At 35.2% G+C, this 19,118-nt stretch overlaps 1 protein-coding gene across 12 annotated transcripts in view; it reads left to right on the top strand.

Moving 5' to 3' along the window:
* Window positions 1-19,118, top strand: part of CEP83 (centrosomal protein 83) — a 125,936-nt gene that overhangs the window by 43,581 nt on the left and 63,237 nt on the right. For 11 of the 12 annotated variants that reach the window (XM_016425721.2, XM_056800734.1, XM_016425723.2 and 8 more), the window contains 3 exons: window positions 10,457-10,732; window positions 12,566-12,716; window positions 18,922-19,014. In XM_016425721.2, coding sequence (XP_016281207.1) covers window positions 10,560-10,732; window positions 12,566-12,716; window positions 18,922-19,014 — 417 coding nt within the window. In that variant the 5' untranslated portion in view covers window positions 10,457-10,559. Of the gene's footprint in view, window positions 1-10,456; window positions 10,733-12,565; window positions 12,717-18,921; window positions 19,015-19,118 lie in introns of those variants that run through there. The other variant, XM_007503215.2, reaches the window with a different exon arrangement.

Genomic DNA, 19,118 nt, shown 5'->3' with positions numbered 1-19,118 from the left:
ACTCCTGTATATAATAGACATATGTATAGATAAAATATGTAATGTATTTATAGTTTCCCTAGGTACTTGAAATACTTGAGTTTGTAACTGAATGGAGGATTCAAAATAGAACAATAATAAAAACACATCTAATTAACAGAACTATCATTGAAAAGGAAGGGCAGGTTACTTTAAGCTCTGTATCTCATATCCCATGATTGTGCTGGTGTTCTAGGGAATCAGTGTTGTTAATCACAATGAAATTAACTGGGGGCAAGAGGTCCTTGAGATGTAGTTGAAAGAAAGCTTCATCGCTCTAGGTTCCTCTTAATCCTCCTCTTTCCAACCAGTATTTCTTCAGACCCAACCTACACAAGCAGTTGTGGCTCCTTCCCTGGTCCCAGTACTTATCTTTACCAGTTCTGCATCTACAGAGATTCATACATGGCATTTTCTTTTTCATAAGAGCCTGTATCTCTTCAGCAATGATACAATGTCTGCCCCAAAGTATGCTAATTCAAAATATTCTAAGAGCACAGCTGCTGATGCTCATGGAAAGCATCCAAAACACATTCCATTAAAAAACACATGCTATGCCTTTGCACATTTCAAAACACTGCTTTAAATGCTATGTGACAGAAAAGTGAGTACTTCTTATCTAAAGAAATTAATACTCCAGTTAAGAGTCTACACTGGGCATTACTTATAAGTAGAAAGCCAGAGGAAGAAAAAACCTGGATATTTTTGAGGAAAAAAACCAAAACCTTATAGATCATCCTAGACAAGTCCTCAACTAGTCTCCTGCAAATGACCTTGGCAACCCATCAGTTGGTAGTACACAGAAAAATGACAAAACTTGACATCCTGCCACAGCCCTTGAAATGCAGCTGGAAGCATACACTCCCATGACCTGGTAAAATGCCAGGTATCCATAATTTTGATTCTGGAGAAGAATGGGACAGACAAGGAAGGAAAAAAGGGAAAGAATCTATGTTAAACGGTTAGCAATCAACCAACCGATCATTATGCATTAAAATGTTATTTTATTCCTATAATTGAACTGTTGTTTCAGTACATTTGTATTTTTATGAAAGAATTCTGGAAGTAAAGATGTAGCTCTAATTCATCCTAAAGTATGTGAAATAAACTATGAAAGTCTGAGAACAGTTGTCCTCTGACAGCCCAAGATGAAGATAGCTCAAGCTGTCCTACACACCATTATATCTTAGTCAGGCCTGTACAAGGAGAAGGAAATCTTTCCAAAGTTCATGAAAATAGAGGGTGTGCAAAAGACTTCCCCTGCCAGCAGTGTCCTTCCTACTATAGAAGGAGTGACTCCAAAATTTTTTCTTTGCTGGAGAGAATAGTAAAACCTTGATTATCTAAAAATCTTTGAAAAAATCAGCTATTCTATTTAATTAAATATTATGATAACATTTAGTTAGTCAGGGTTAGTCAGAAAGTGTTTTTGTTTGAATTCTTATGGCTGAAGAACTCAAATGCTCACTTTGCCTTATTAAGTAGTAGATAATAAATAGCAGAGTATCTCCCTCTGCTAATTCAGGTCTCTGGGATGCTGACAGGTGATTGATCACTCTCAACTCCAGTAGGCCATGGGCAGTACTGAGGCATAGAGAGTTTAAATGTTTTACCTGAATTCATTAACTCAACAACTACCTTGGACACCAATCTCTGTGACACAAGGAAATAAAGAATAAAAGCAGAAGTGGTCTCTGGCTTCAGGGGGCTTATACTTCAATAGGCGTATGGACATAATCAAAGGTTTTTAGACATTTTGTGTCATAGGCCCCACTCCTTTAAAAGTGGGGTGACAAAGTTGGTGTATGACTGAAGTTGCCAACAGCTGGTGAGGGCCATAGACCTTTTCTCTGAATATTTTTAGTTGTATAAAATATAATAGACAGGATTACAAATAATTGTACAATGAAATAGTTGTCAAAATGTGAAAAAAAAAACCCCAAGGTTACAAACCCTTGCCATAAATCTAATACAAGGTAAGATGTGAAAATGTTATGAGAGATGCAAAGTGTTATGCAAATACAGAGGAAGAAATTATTTTCAGAGCTTAGGGAATCAAAGAAGGCTTTATTGAAGAGAAGCCAATTGGGTTGGTTCTTTAAAGATTGAAAAGAATTGAACACGTAAATTTAGGGGAGCAATGGAAAGACTATACTGTATTCCTCAAAAAGGAAAGAATTTGCAAAGATCCAGGGTTTGGAAAACTAGGCATTTGTTTAGGCAAGAGTGAGTAATCTAGTTTGCTTTATTGGAGATCAGGCTATAAAATTAGGTTAAGGTAAAATTGTGAAAGGCTTTGAATGTCAGGCTGAGAGATCCAAGCTCAAAAAGCAGTAAGTAATGGAGGGGTAGTATAAATGGGAATGGCTAGCAAGCTGTTTGAAATTCTAGATTGGAGTATTTCAAATACATTTGGCTAAACTCATTTTCTTTGGGGAATTTTATTTGTATATTTTGTTGTTATATCACCTTCATTTCCAAATATATTTTCTCCTGTCCAGTGAACCTATCCCCTATAATAGGAAAGGAGAGGGCAGGGGGAGGGAAGGGAGGGAGATAGTAGAGAAAAGCAGACCAGGAAAACTAACCAATATTTCAGTTGAATCTAACAATACAAGCAATATTCTTTGATCTTACTAGTCTCTCACCTTTCTTTGGGACCAACCTTGATCATTATAATTACACTGTTCAGTTTTGTTTTGTGTGCTTTGTTTTTTTCCATTTTTGTTATAGTCATTACATATATTGTTTTCCTAGTTCTGATTATGTAATTTTTCATCAGTTCGTGTGAGTTTTCCTATTGTACTCTGAATTCTTCATATTCATCATTTCTTATATTACAATGATTATCCATTACATCTGTGTACCATAAAGCCTCAACGTCAATGTCTAAAAGCCAATGGACATTTATTTTGATTCTAGTAATTTGCTATCACAAAAAAAAAATACTGCTATAGGTATTTTGGTGTATATTGCATTCACCACCTCATTTCTTTTCCTTCTCATGGATACATTCTTAGAAATGGAATCTCTTAGGGTGAGAGGGTATGGATATTTTAGTCACTTTCTTTGTAGATTCCAGATTACTTTCTAGAGTGGTTGGACCACTTAAAAACTACCAATTGTATGTGGACATGCCAATTTTTCTATAACCTACAACACTGCCCATTCCATCTTTTGTCTTCTTTACCAGTTTTCTAGGTCTAAGATGAAACCACAGATGTGTTTTTGTTGTGCATATTTATATAACTTGGAGCTTTAAACTTGGCATTTTTATGGTAAAACAAGTAAATTTTGTCAGGTAATAATTGATGTCATTTTTATGGCCTACTCAGAGGAAGGAAAGTGAAGTCCTAAGATCTCTCCTTAATGACAGGAAAAATTGGCTGTGAAAAAGGAAAGAGTATGGTATATCAGTTGTGATGATGTAGTATGGCATTGGTGGAGAAGGACAATCTAAAGTTGGTAAAGCAATTGTAGAATGACAATTTACAAATTACAAAGAATACAATCATAAGCAGATGCCAAAAAATTCACCATAGAAAGGGAAAAGTGGTCTGTAGCTCTCTCCTTAGCCCCCACTCCGTTTAATTAAGTCTATTGGCTTATTTTTTTCCCCCATAAGAACATAATTTTTGCTTTGTAGTTGTAATCAATGGGAAAATAGTTCAAAGATGAATTTTACATCTCTGTCAGAATGTTTATTTTGTGGGGAAAAGATATATTATTTACATATATCTCTGGGCTTTAATGATCATAAAGCAAAGCTTTTTTTTTTTTTCCAAGTTAGGCTTTTAACTTACTAAAATAAATAGTCTATGATGTTTTCTCATTAGCAATTGTTGTAAAATAATGAATTAGCTTCATTTTTGAGATTTCTGTCTCTTAAAAATTACTTTGGACCCAAGAGCAAAATTAAAATTACTAGCAGGTTTTATGATTTATCTCAGTAATTGAATGATGAATGTGTGCAGTAGAAAAGATAATACTGATTCCAGGTGCTCAAAAGGCATATTTGAAAAGGTTAGATTCTGATATAAGTTTAACATGAGAACAAGTAGTAAAGTGGCCTTAAAGGACTCCCCCCCCCAACTCAATTAAAATACAATTTTTTTAGGAATCTATGATAAGTCCAATTTAGTTTAAAAACCTTCTTATGTAATGTATTGCTATTAAGCTCATTTTTTTGTAATGTGTATTTCAGAGTGGAGGAATTTCATTATTGAATTGGATAAGACTAAAGATACTCTTTCAGGAAGCAAAAAGGTGACAGAATAAATCTGTTACTAAGGGAGATTGGTGTCTAGAAAAATGTTTAATGAATTAAAGAAAAACTAGTGAAATTTTAATTGAATATCTTTAATTTTTAAGGTCTTTCTCTTTAATTTGCACAGTAAAAGGTCCTTTTTACCATTTTTATTTTTTGAAAAACAATTTTAACTATTAGAATAGAATAATCACATTTATATAACTTTAAGCTTTATAAAGTAACCAATTATAAATGTTTTTAATGTAGTTTCTTACCTTGTAAATAAGGTTGCTTCAATTATTCATGACCCAGGAGACTTTTAAAAAAGTCCATTCATCTTTAAGCTTCAGTTTCTGTGATTTGGGGATAATAATACTTGTATCAAGAGGCAAAGACATTGGATCATCGTAGAAGACCAGCCATGGAGTCAGAAAGAATCTGACTTTGAATCCTGCCTCTGGCATGTTATGAGCTGTTGCCCAGTGACTAAACTAAAGTCCATGGTGGTGAACCTATGGCACCCGTGCTAGATTGGGGGCACAGTTCTGAGTTTGGCCATGTGCACCATCACCCCAGCAGAGAGTTCCTTACTAGAAAGCCAGAGGGAAGTGAGGGGCTAGACTTGCTCCTCTCCCCAGCTCCATGTGCACCTGAGGATATTTCTCATATCATCTGCCCCTTTAAAAGATTCACTGTAGTGCTCTGGGCAACTTAAATTCTCTTAAGATAAGTGACAGATAAATTGTTAATCTCTATTGTTAAAGGGAGTTTTCACCATAAAGGGGATGTTTTATATCCATAAAATCATAGGTCCATATCTTACCCTCCTTCCCCTATTCTCCCCTCCCGAAGCATCCCAAAACATACTACCTATTTTCATAGCATTGTTGTGAGAATAAAATGAGATAATGCATATCATTTGGCTTGTAAATCCTAAATATTCAAATAGGGAGCTTCCTTCAGCGAGACAGATTGTAAATCATCTATGCTTGCTTATTCTATTGACTCTTGCCCACATCTTCCTCAAAGTTTGCCTGATTGGGTCCACTCAATCTGCTAGCAATCTTCCTCACTTTCTCTGACATTTTCAGGGTCCCAGTGGAGTAGTATGGCCATCGACTTGGCATTCCTCACTCCTGTCAACTCTGGACTTAGGTCATAGTGCATCTCCAGTGCCTCTCCCAGATATGTTCACTGTTAGACAAAGTTTGTAGTCTGTGTATTCAAATGCATGGTAAAATACAGGTTATAGACATTCTTTATCCACTTGGGCTTTCCTGTGTGGATGGACAGACCTTTCTTTTAAATAATAATAGATTTCTTCCAAGATAGAGTGCCATGCTTTGGTTCTTGATGTAGTCAATAGTGTTATATGCAAAAAGCAGCTTTTTCTAGATTTTGCCATCTACAAGGAATCCCCTCAAGAATACTAAATGATCTGATTGTATGATTAGGAGACCTTAGATCTTAGATTTATTCTTTACATTTCCTAACTGATTGTCAGGTATGGTTCATTTTTTAATATAGTTTGTGAAAATCTGCTTCTTCTGTACTAATATCCTCATTGAGGATGTCCCCAGTAGATGTATAGAGAGGACTCATAAAGATTTTATATAAATGATAGAGTAGGTATTTAGTTCAATAGTTTTTAATGCTGTATCACTTAAAAAAAAAAATTAAGCTCCAAGAATTGTATCACATCCTTGATATCTTCCTTCTTTGTATACCTTGTAAATTGGTTCCTCAGTGCCCTCACAGTTTTACCACCCTACCACAACTTTACTCTATAGCTATCACTTGCTTTTCCCCATCTTTGTTGTCTTTAGTGCCATTTTTACTTTGTCTTCAAGCACCTTGGAGACTGTCACGGTAGGGTTTTAGTATTGTGAGTCTTCCTTTGATGGGGGAAACAATTTATTGTAATGATTTCTGCACTTTTCTATTTTCTTTCTGTTTGTAATCTTTTCTCTTTTTTTTTACCTGTAAACACCTCTTTGGGCTAAATTTGCTTAACTTGGATACCTTGTCAACCTTTCTTTAGACTAACTTTTTTCTTTATCAAATGATAGTAGTAGTTCTCCATCATCTGTCTTTCTAAGTTCTCAGTGTAATCCTAAAGTTCTTGTATTTACATTCTAATATAGTGTTTCCTTACATGCTTTCTCTTTGACAAGTTAAATTTTTGCTCATTAAGGTGTTTTCTAGAGTCTTGATATACTTCTTGTAGCAATCAAGGTACAGTGGTTTAGCTACTAGATGAAATTAATAAAGTTTATATCAGTGTAATTTCTGTTGTCTCCCATTTTTTATTTTCAGTGGATTTCTTAAATAGAGTTAAATCTTCTTAATTATACATATTTCTTATTACTAAAGATCTTGACTTCTACTTAAGACCCAAGTTCCTTTTTTTAAAAAAAACATTTCCCCCTCAATTTATACCTCCTGAAATTGGAATTTAAGAAAAGAAGACATGTTTCATGTTTCAAGGCATGTTGTAACTCAGGGGAATCCCAGAAAGACAGGCAAGAACCGGAGGGTGTAATATGAGAATGCCTGTATTCTGAGTGGGAATAGAAATGATAAGGTGGAACTATTAATGAGATGTTCATGGGAATCCATGAGCATATTTTGATGTATGATAGTTAGGATAGCTTTGTGTGTAGCTAGTGTCATGGTTGTATAATTAGAAATGTGTTACCCGAAAAACTACTTTTCCTGGGAACTCTTCAGCTTACTCTACCCTTCCACCAGAAAGGTCCATATCTTGGTGACATTTTTGAACCCAACATCAACAGTATAGAGGTTTGTTTTTTTCTGGACTCCTACCACATTTTGTAATGATGGCAGTACTAGATTAAAAAAAAAATCTCAGCCAAGGTTGAAAGATTGCTATACCTGAAAAACTTGGGACAAGTATCCATTATCTTCTAAGGTTTTTTTTTTTTAATGTCACTTAGCAACTCACGTAAAATATGATAGTGGGTTTATTTGCTATTGTCATTAAATGGGCTATTATAACTGTGGGTTTTTATACTTCTTGAGTGTGCATTACCTATTGTACTACTGGTCTTTATAAAAAATTGTTACTTCGTGAAAATCATCTGCACTCACCCAGTGCTTCATGGCCAAGTTAAAAAAGAATTGGATCTCATTTTTATTTATGTGTAGATACACACACACACACACACACACATATATATATATATAATATAAAGAAACCTTTATATTCTACCTCTCCTTTACTGACATAGTATGTCACTGATTGTAAGCTATATAATTTTTATTTTAAAAACTTTTTATTATTATTTTTCCTAATATGTGCAATATAGTATTTAAGTTTTATTTTTTCTCTCCTTTTTATATTTGAAGCATATGTCACCAGTATTAAGAAGAATTTCTTTAACTTTTTTGATTTTGCAGTAATATAAGTTTAAAAAAACATTTACCCTAATGTCAATGCATACTCAAAAAGGCTTTAGACTATAGAAATAATGCCATTCATTGTTAAGAATTATGGGACTTTGTTTAATGCTTCTGTATGATTCCAGAAGAAGGGAATACAAAAAGAGCCACTGTACAATGCTAAAGAAGCACAAAACTACCTGCATACTACCTATTGTGGATGAGAGAGATACAAATCATATTGCAAAGATTGGATTTTATAATGAAATTGCATGCAAGAGGGAAATAGAACTTTGGCAGCCAATAGGGAATGGGACTGGAATCTCCTGCTAAGAAAATCATGTGAACAGTTGGGAATATACTCTTCTTCTTGTCCTTCTGACCTGAGAGGGAAAGGAGCAAATCTCACTAATCTTATCTGGCTACAAATCCCTCATGGATCTGAAGAGACCCAGATTAACCATTTTTCTTTATAATTGGTGGATAAAGACTCTTTCCCTTTGGGGAAGGAAAAAGCCCATTCACCCTGAAGATTTCCTTCAAAAGCTGTATCTCTGTCTCAGGAAAATACATCAACCTGTCTACACAAAGATCCTAAGGTCTTCTGGGACTTAGGTCCCTATACCTGAGCTTCAACCCCTTGAAGAAATTTTAGATGGAAAATAGATTAGGGACTTCCTGTTTCCCTCTTCCCTAACCAACCATTCCAAACCTATCAATAAATAGATCTTATAATTTACTGAAGAAATAGACATCTTTTCTTCAATTTACTAAGGGGAATCACAGACAACAAATGATCCAAAGAAGAGAACAGACCAGAGATTGAAGGGGATTTCCTTTTATCTTTCAGCTCTGGGCATAGATTAACTTCAAATTTCTCTGAGACAACTCTGCCTGGGAGGGAAGTGGTGTTTCTCTTTATCTGTTCCCTCCTTCTCAGTTACCTGTCAAACTTTGGTTCCTGATCCCCCACTATAGTACACTATTGAGCACAAAGTCAGTGACCGCACCCAGTGGGAATGATGTAATTTGAGCCAAGACAAGAGGGCTTGGCTTGAACTTGTTTGGGGTTTGAAGTTGAGGCTGTTTTGACATGTCAGAGGCTGGACTTACTATGTGCCACATTTCACCAAGTATCTCAATTTGACTACTATATGGCTCCTATAATCTAGTCCCTTTTCTGTCTTTCATAGTGTGGCAAACTTTCTGGAGTCCTGGCTACTGATTGGGTAAATGCAAAATTGCTTAAATAATTTTAATTGGGCCCTGATTCAAGGAACTTTATATTTTATATTTCATCCACAAGTTTTTTTTTTCCTCTTTTATTTGGATTTTTTTGGATGTTTTTTATTTCCCTTCCTAATTGATTCATATACCTCATAACTCAGCTATGCATTCCTAAGTGATCCTTGTGTTTTTCAACATCCTCCTCAGGGGGGAATGTATTATTTTTCTAAAATGCAAAGTTTAAATTCTTTTGAGAGAAATTTCAGGATAAGATATATGCTACCTCTCTGAATCCAGAAAGTGAACTGTTTAGAGAAGGCATCATGAAAATGCTTGCATAGACCACACACTGCACGAGAAGATCCAAAGTGAACTTTGGGATGTAGTGATTTGAACTGTGTGGGGTTGAATGTATTTATTTTTGTATATATACTCTTATGCCAAAGGGGACTTCTTCCCCAATTGGCTTTTTGTCAATGTGCCTAGCAATCATTGGTTTGTTCTTTTTCCATTTTATCCCCAAAATATTGTAATTTAAAAGTTGATCACGTTAAATGAACAATTGGGAAGACTAGTCTCCCAAATGATCATTGGGGGAAATGTATAATTAGAAATCTGTTACCCTAAAAACTACATTTCCCGGGAGCCCACTGACTTTGTTATATACTTCCTGTAGACAGGGGATATTATGCAGTGGGGTTGCTGGCCCTAACCTCTTTCCTTCCTGTCGGCAACTGTGGTGGTAAGCAGGCTTTTGAACAGGTTGATTAGCCATTGGTACCTGGCTTTTTATTTTGTTACCTTTTTATTCCTTTATCTCTAATTATCATCAATAAATTTTTAATATAATATTTTAATTATTGATGAATAATTTTAATTTTTTCTTCTTAGACTCTGGACTAAATGAAGTTCCCTTTTGCTTTGAAGAGTGCAAATGGTTATTGACTACATTCTCATTCATTCTCTCTCCATGTGTGTCTGTCTTCTCTCTGTCTCTCCCTTCCCTCCCCTCCCTTCCCCTCATTCCTCTCTTCTCCTCCTTCTCCCTCCCTCTCTCCCTCTGTCCCCACCCCATTACTCACTTTCTTATGGATTAAGAGGTATTTGTTATTAGGGTTTCTTACAGCTACACTTGTAATTGAGGTGGTTTGGCCACTTCCAAAATCTAGCACTGTCTCTTATGGAAACAGGACTTCTCTGCATTGTGGGCCTAGAAACTCCTTTTTTTTTTTTTTTGGTGACACGGTTTTTTTTGTACATGGTAGTCTTGTACATTTTTTTCTTTGTTTTTTTCTTTGTTTTTTTTTGTACATGGTAGTCTTGTACATTTTTTTTCTTGCTATAGGAAAATCATATATATTTGTTTAAATATCACCTTATCTTCCTCCTAAAACTTGAGAATGCTTTCTTTTGAATAGATATCAACAGTTTATTCTAAATATATGAATTATAAGAAGAGATGGAAGATAATAATGTAGAAGGAAAAGTAATTTTTAAAATTGCAATACTGAAGAGACTTTGAATGAACTGAACACTAATTAAGCTTATTTTTCTGCGCAGGTATCATTTTGCCCCCTGGGATTCTGTCAGAGAGAGAAAGTGGTGGGAAATACTTCTGGAAAGAATATCAAAAGTGGTAGGCTGAGCCAAATTTTGTTTTTACATGGTTGTCAGCTCATTAACCAAGATGGATGCTTTTGCCAACATTTTTCCTCCTGGTGGAGATACTGGGCTGACGAGTTCACAATCAGAGTTCCAAAAAATGTTGATTGATGAGAGATTTCGATGTGAACATCACAAAACTAATTACCAGACTTTGAAAGCTGAACACACAAGGTAAATTACTTCAAATTTTAATTTTTTCTCTTTAATCTTAAGTATTAAAAGTGGTCACTGGAAGTTCATGTTATTTTGTTAAATATAAATGATTGTTCTGGAGTTTACGGTAAAATTCTCATTAATTTCTAGAATAAGACATTCAGGTTTATTTTATTTTCATTGCTGTCCTTTGTCTTTATGTCACATTCATTTTCAAACATACTGCCCCGCCCTGCAACTTTCCTACATGCAGGGGGGAGGGAGGGAGCAAACATTTTTGTAACAAAAGATTTTTAAAAAGAAGGAAAGAAAAGCAATTCAGCAAAACTGACCAATGCTTTGACCACTTTTGACACTATAGATAAATATAAATAATATTCCACTCTCTTTGCCTCTCACCCCACGAATGAATGAAGGGGAAGAAGCTTCATTTGGCTTTATTTCTTCAGCTCTTTGAGCTAAGCTTGGCCATTCTAATTTAAAAACATTTAGTTGTTTTTATTCCTTCCACTGACATTGCTGTAAAACATGTTGTCTTCCTGTTTCTACTAAACTCACTCAGCATCAGTCTCCAGATATTTTCCTAGATTTCTCTGAATTCTTCATATTTATAATTTATTATGGCACAGTAATATTTTATTGCATTTATGTATCATATGCCTATTTGTTTAGCTATTCCCAACCAATAGGCATATACTTCATTTTTATTTCTTTGCCACTACAAAAGGAGCTATAATAAATAATATAGTTTATGTGGGAGCTTTATCTCTTTTTGTGACATCCTTGGTGCATTCTAGTGTTGTAATCTTGGGGTCAAATGACTTGGATATTTTAGTCATTTTCTTAGCATAATTCCGAATTGTTTTTTAGAATGATTAGAGTAGTTCACAGCTCTGCCAACAGTGTATTAACCCTGTCTTTCCATAAAATTTCTAACTTTGACTATTTCTTTTGCCAGCATTGCCACTTTTCTAGATGGGGAGGTAAAACTTTAAGATCTACTTTGATTTATGTTTTTCTTAAATAGTAAGTGATTTGTTGTAGTCTCTGTAGATTCAAAGATGCCAGTATCATCCACTGTCCCAGTTGTCCTGATTTTTGTCTTGTTGCTGAACTTTCATGACTCTTTGAAGAGAATGACACTGATGACTTTGGGTCACTGTCTTACTTAAATACAATTCATTCACAAATCAAGACATCACTCTTGTGATGTCATTGGACCTCTCAAAAAATGAAGGATGAACAAATGATTTGGAGTAGTCACACATATTGTCATAAACATTTGTAGTTCTTTGGGAACTATGGGTTCTCAACCTTTGACCACTCATCCATTGAGGAGTGGCTTTTGGCTTTATATATATTTCTGTTAATACTGTCTTATATCTTAGATAGCATACCCTTATCAGAGGTGTTTGCAAATATTTTTTCTTCTGTTCTTTCTTATTTCCTTCTATGCTTTCTTAGGTTAAAATTTTTAAAAGATTGCTTTTGTTCTTTTAAAACATAAGCCCTTAAATTTTTGTCTTGTACATAGTTATGATAAATGTCAAGTATGTTTTGTCTTTTTTCCTTCAATTTTTCTTGAAAAAGCTAAAAAATGCAACTGTTTCAAAACATCCAGGTAATCACTATATACTTTTCCTATGTGAAATTGCTTTAGAAATAATTATTCAATTGGCAATTAAATGAAACCTAGTAGAAAAAAATATTTACTAGTTTAATAGAGTATTTGATACTTATAATTTTCTTCTGTAATGTTGGTTTGGCTAAACATAAAGCAATGCCATCAGAAAGCCAGGAATATACTTAACATTGACTCCCAAGTCTTTTCTCCTCCTTTTTTAAAATCAGGTTACAGAATGAGTACATAAAGTCACAAAATGAGCTCAAGCAACTCTTAAGTGAAAAACAATCTCTTCAGGAAAAATTTCAGCTGCTTCTTGCTGAACTAAGAGGGGAATTAGTAGAAAAAACTAAGGAGTTAGAGGAATTGAAATTACAGGTGAGAAAACAGATTCAAGATATCTGCTACAAGTAATTAAATTTTTTTTAGAGGCAAACTTGTCTATATAAAAGCAATGTGTTAGCTTTGCAAATGTAATAATTTGTTTAAATTTTTTTCTATGGTATAATGGGCCTTGATTCTGCACTTGATTCACTTAGAAATCCTTAGTATAATTGAGGCTGTTTTTTTCTTCCCCAAAATCATAGTTATAATTTAGAGAGGGTGATACTTCTAATTTACAAACACTTCCTTAGGAGATGCCATGTGACCAGGCAATTGTCCTTAGTGTCGAGAAGACCGTTCTTTGATCCTGCTTGTTAGATTTACTAACTTTGTGTCTGAAGGCAAGTCACTTAACTTCATTGTGCCTCTGGAAACTCTCAGGAGACTAAGAGCCACAAATAAGTTGTTCAGATGTGTTAGTTGAAGAAGCTTCTTCACCAGTAGTTAGTTCTCTCTCACATGGGAAATTGCAGGTTTTTACTAAAACAGGAACAAAACCTTCCCAAATTCAGGGAGTAGCCCAGTATGAATTAATGAAAATTCTGAAGTAGAAGTGTTATAAATGCAATTTTATTATTTTCTAAGTAGATTAAGGGAAATTAGGCTGAAAAAAATTGGCAAGTAGTTGTTCTTGTAGGAACTACTTTAATGAATATATGGGAATAATTTGCATTTTGCATACAGATAAGCTAATTACTTGTTAAAAGTTGGAGACATTTATTCTTTACTACTTTTTATAGCTTGTTTATGTTAGTTGTCTAGAAAATCTTTATCATAATGTAAAAGGTAAACAGCTAGATCTTGTTAAATTACTATAAATATCAAATTAGTGAGTCTCTCCATTTTATTATATTGATTTAGTAGGACTTTAACCATATTCTTTGAAATTCAGTTCGACAAATGTTGAATTGAATTTATTCAATTTTGTCTCCAATAAATTCCCTTATATTCTTGATCTTTTCAAAATTCTTTTGAAGTCAGTCTTTCCTTTAATAGAAACCTGGCTCTCTTGAGGATACTATATCTATGACAGCTTTCCTGTGGAGGCCATTTTCCCTGACTAAAAGAACATACGGGGGAGTCAGCATATTACTGTATACCCATGTATAACTCTTTCTGTTTTAAAGTGCCTGTCTGTTCATGCTACCTTCTTCCTGTCCTCATTGCTGACTTGAACTCAGTGATGTTAGTACCTGGACTAGTCTTTCCCTTCACCCCATCCTATAATCATCCTGGACATGGTTTGCTGGACTTGGAATTAGGAAGATTTGGGTTTGAAACGAGATAGGAATACTTATTGTGTGACTCTGGGCAAGTCATTCTTTAGGCCTTAGTTTGTTTATCTGTAAAATGGAGATAAGAATACTTATCTCATAAGACTGGGATGATCAACCTTAAAGTATCATAAATATGAACTATCAATATTATTGTCATCAGTCAACTTTTACTTTATAAGTGTGTGGTGTGTGTCAGACTCTGGGAAGATTCAGATACATAAATGAAATAAGCTGTTCCCTCTAGGAGCTTCTGTTTTATATTAGAGTCAACATAGACACATGCAAAGATATAAACATATGGGGAAGGGATTGTCCCTAGTCCCTATGCAAAATGTACACTTGTTTATTTAGTGCAAGGTAATTTGTGGGGAACAGCTGAGGGGATCAAGAAAATGAATAAAGACCTTGCACTGAGCTTTGTCAGTAAACATTTTATTAAATGATTACTATCTGTAAAGTTCTGGGCATTCAAATAAAGGCAAAAAATGGAGCCTTTGCTCTTAGGAACTTAAAGTCTTAAAAGCAACATTGAGACCACTGTACAAATAAGATGTGTACAAGATAAAGTAGAGTAATTAACAGGGGGAAAACACTAGCATGAAGCCTTTTTGTAGAAGGTGGACTTTTATCTGACCTTTGAAAGAAGCCCTGGAGGCCAACCAACAGAGGAGGAGGCAGAGACTTCTAGACATGGGGGGCAAGAAGTCAAACTACTTAGAGTGAAGAGATGAAGGGTTATATATGAGGAGCAGCAAGAAGGCCAGTGTCATTGCAGAGTACACAGGGATATGGTGGCCAGGGAGTACAACTTAAGAAGATTGGGAAGCTTGGGAGGGGACAAGTTAAAAAGGGCTTTGAATGCCAAGTAGAACATTTTATATTATATTTGATCCTGGAGGTAAGAAGGAACTATTGGAGTTTATTGAATATAGGGATGATATGGTCACTGACCTAGATTTCAGGAAGATCAGTTTGACAACTGAGCTTTTTTAAAACCACCTTTACATTAATTCTAAGATAGAAGAGTGGCAAAGGCTAAGCAATTGGGGTTAAATGACCTGCCCAGTGTCACACTACTAGGGGGTGCCTGAGGTTGGATTTGAACCCAGGTTCTCTCAACCCCAGGTCTGGCTTCCTATCTACTATGCTACTTAGCTGTCCCTGAGTGGGGAGAGACTTGAGGCAGGGAGACTGACCCGAAAGCTATTATAATAAGCAGTTTAGGTGTGAGGTAAAGCTAGATTAGGGGAATGGCAGTGTTGCAAGTAAGAAGAAGACTTGTATTAGGGGTATTGCTAAAACTTCTAAGACTTGGAAACAGATTGGATATGGGGGGGAGGGGTGAGAAAGTGAGAAGTTGTAGATAACATCCAGGTTGTGAGCTCAGATGACTAGAGGATGGTGATGCCCTTGCCAATAATAAGGAAGTTCAAAAATGGAAAAGATATTTTGGGGGGAGGGGGCAATAAAATGGATTCAATTTGGGGCATGTTGAATTTTAGATGTCTGTAGGACAGTATTAGGAATAGAGCATGTGGTTAGAACACTAAGCTTGGGGTCAGGAAGACCTGAGTTCATTCACTTCTGGCCTCAGACACTAGCTGTATGATCCTGGGCAAGTCACTTAACCCTGTTTGCCTCACTTTCCTCTTCTGTAATATGAGCCAGAGAAGGCAAACCCCTCCAGTATCTTTGCCAAGAAAACTCCAAATGGGGTCATGAAAAGTCAGACACAACTGAAACAACTGAAAAACAATAACAATAGGACATGAAACCCAATATGTCCAGTAGAAATTTAGAGAGAGAGACTGGAGACAAGGGCCAGTTAAGTAGGTTTGATATATCTCTATGATTGCATAAAGGTGATCATTGAATACATGAGAGCTAATGAGATTACCCAGTGAGACAATATCAAGGGAGAAAAGAGGGCCAGACAGAGCTTTGGGTATAACTTGGATGAAGATCCAGTAAAGGAAAAGGAGGAGTGTGGAACAGAACTGGGAGAGAAGAGGATGATTGGCAGCCAGGTGGGCAGGGAGGATGAGGATTGCTAGAAAGCCATCAGTCACTTTGGAGAGAGCTAGATAGAAAGTTAAGAAGAATGAAAAGGAAATGGGAGCACCATTTTGAGACTGCTAACTTCCTCCTCCAACCCACAATTCCTTAATTTTCTTTACTCTTAGTAATTTTCTTCTCCCACCCCATGTGGGTCTCGGTCTTGGTCCCACTTTTGGAGTTCTGTCTCTGCTCTGATTCAGTCTCTAATTCTTCATCTTCTCTCATTATCTCTAGGACTGTCATTTCAGGCTATTTCACTTACTGGGTTCACTTTCCCTCTACACTTAGCATTGACTCCATATAGTCTGTTGCTTTGATATATTATTAGCCAGTACGGATCAAATCCCTTGCTGGCTGATAGTCACTCTTATGACCAGCTAATCCTCATCCATAGAAAAAGCACCAACCTGATTAGAGGACTCAGTTTCAAGTCCTGCCACTGACAGTGGAACTTTAGACAAGTTATTTAATTTCCCTTGGCCTCAATCTTTCCTTATCTCTAAAATGATAGTTAAGCTATATTACTCTAAATGTGCCTTCTTGTTCTAGATTTATGATTGTATGGTAAACCCCCAAACTCAGTTTTTCCATTCCTGTTCCTAGAATGCCCAGTGTTACTCATGAAATTGAACTCTTTTCACCCACTGTAAAATTATGTTTTATAACCATGATAGGGCTCTCACAGGTTACTTGTATTCTAAACTTCTTCATTCTCAAGGTCATTTTTCACTGCAGCTGTAGGAAATCCTTTTTATCTCCCTTTCAACCCTCTGTCTTTCTGTTCCCTTCCTTTGCAGATAACTTAAACTATTACATATCCTGATACAGTCTTTTCTGCTACTCTCTCTTCATTGAAAGAAAAGTATTCCTATTCTTTACTAAGGCTAATCCATTTACCTGTGCTTGTGATCCATTTCCTTCCTTTTATTTATTTCTTTATTTCATTTTTAATTGTCATGCAAAATATACTTCCATCTTGGTCATTGTTGTAAGAGCAAAGTCATACATAACAAAAAATACACTGATGTGAAAGATGACTACAATAGTTCTTTCTCTGGAGGTAGATAGCATTCTCTGTCATAAGTCTTTCAGGATTGTCCCAAATCATTGCATCCACCTTGCTCCTTTAGTTTATTTTCTCTTTCCCCATGCATATTCAGTCTCTCTTCATTGACTCCTGCCTACCTGCCTAAAAACTTGCTTAGGTCTTCTCAGTCTGAAAAAAAACTTCCCCTTGAGTTTTCTAACTGATCCACTATCATCTTATATCTCTCTTCACTTTTTCTGCTAAACTTCTAGGAAAATTCTCTATACTGTGCTTCCATTCTCTTACTTCCTATACTCTCCTCAACTCATGATTTGGCTTTTACCTATCCTTTTCCTTACTGAAATTATTTTCTCTAAGGTCACATTTGGTTACTTGATTATCAGATACAGTGACCTTTTTTTTTTCCCCAATCAAACACTCCTTGATTTGTTTTTCAGATTTGACATTATTACCTTTTTGCTAGCTGTTCTTTAATTCCTTTCTTTAGAGGTAGCATATTCTTATAGTTCACTTTCTATGCCCCTCATTCTTCTTATCCCATCTCCTATGCTGATTTCACATCAGCATTTTTGATCTCTTAAGGTGGTTGCTCCCAAAAGTTTTGTCCTTAATCCTCTTCACTTCCTGCACTTTTTCATTCTCATAATGTTAACTATCACTTCTATGCAGATGAATCACAAATCTCTATATTCAGAGCTCCCTTCACTAATGTACTTCAGAACTCTTTCTTCATCTGCCTGTAAAAAGTCTTGCTATGAATAGTCTTACTATTACTTCAAAGTCTGTAACTAAGTTTATTGTCTTTTCTCCGTAAATCTTTTTCATTTTCTGAGTTTACTCTCAGAATGATACTGCCATTCAAAACTTTGTATTGTCTTTACTTGGCCCTTTATGTCCTTGTTGTTTTCAATTTCTGGTTGATATTTCTTATTATACTTTATTCATAGGATTATAGAATTTAGAGCTAGAAGAGAACTTTGATGCCTTCCAATCTAACTCTTTGATTTTATTGAAAAGAAACTGAGGCCTCTAGAAGTTGAATGACTTGCCCAAATTAAAATAAGTAGCAAATAGCAGAGATCTGGTTTGAAAATAATTCCAAATCCAGAACTCTACACTAACATGTTTCAGTTATTTATGTACTTTGCTTATCCTTTCTACTAAAGCTTAATCCCCTTGAAAGATGCAGTTGTCTTATAGCTAATACCTACCCCTTCCCTCTGCTCTATCTAGAATAACACTGCTCGTAGGCCATTTGACTCCTGACTTTCCATGAATGATTATAACTAGGTCAGGAATAGCAGATTAAAATAGGACGAAAGGGGGGTTATTGCATAATTATGACTGAATTTTCATCAGAAAATAATGAAATATGATTTTCCCTGTTCATCATAGTAGCCCTTAATTGCCATCTTTTCCCATGTTATTCCCAGGAACTACTTAAACATCAGTGATTGGTTGTTATTAAGCCATGTCCACTGAGTTTTTGTCAGCTCTCAAAGTATGAAATTAGAGTGCTTAATGTACTCTTGTCAAATTTACTCACTATTGATCCTGTGATTAGAATTAAATTAGCAATACTATGAAAACTTGGGTAGATCCAGTTCTATATCTTTTATGTCAAATGGGGTTACTCATATCTTATATATTTGGAAAGAAGGTACTGGACCTAGTGGTCTTTTTTAAAGGATGTATCGAGCCCTTATCCCTGATTTGATGGATTTGAAATTTATTTATTTTTTTTTTATTTGAAATTTAGAAAGAACTCAATTTAAGTTTTCCTGATTTAATATTTAGGGCTTTTTCTATATACTAGGTATTAACACCGCAAAAATTGGAATTATTAAGAACCCAAATACAACAAGAATTAGAAACTCCAATGAGAGAACGTTTTCGAAATCTAGATGAAGTAAGTAAGTACTGGTATCAAAAACCAGTTATTTTCATGTGGTGATATATTATGGTGGAAAGCTGACTTAAATATAGGAACTTTCACTTGACATATATTCTAAT

Source organism: Monodelphis domestica, chromosome 5, assembly GCF_027887165.1.
Source record: "Monodelphis domestica isolate mMonDom1 chromosome 5, mMonDom1.pri, whole genome shotgun sequence".
In the NCBI taxonomy this organism is placed as follows: domain Eukaryota; kingdom Metazoa; phylum Chordata; class Mammalia; order Didelphimorphia; family Didelphidae; genus Monodelphis; species Monodelphis domestica.
The sequence above is the reverse complement of the archived record's forward strand: the minus strand, read 5'-3'. Positions and strand labels throughout refer to the sequence as shown.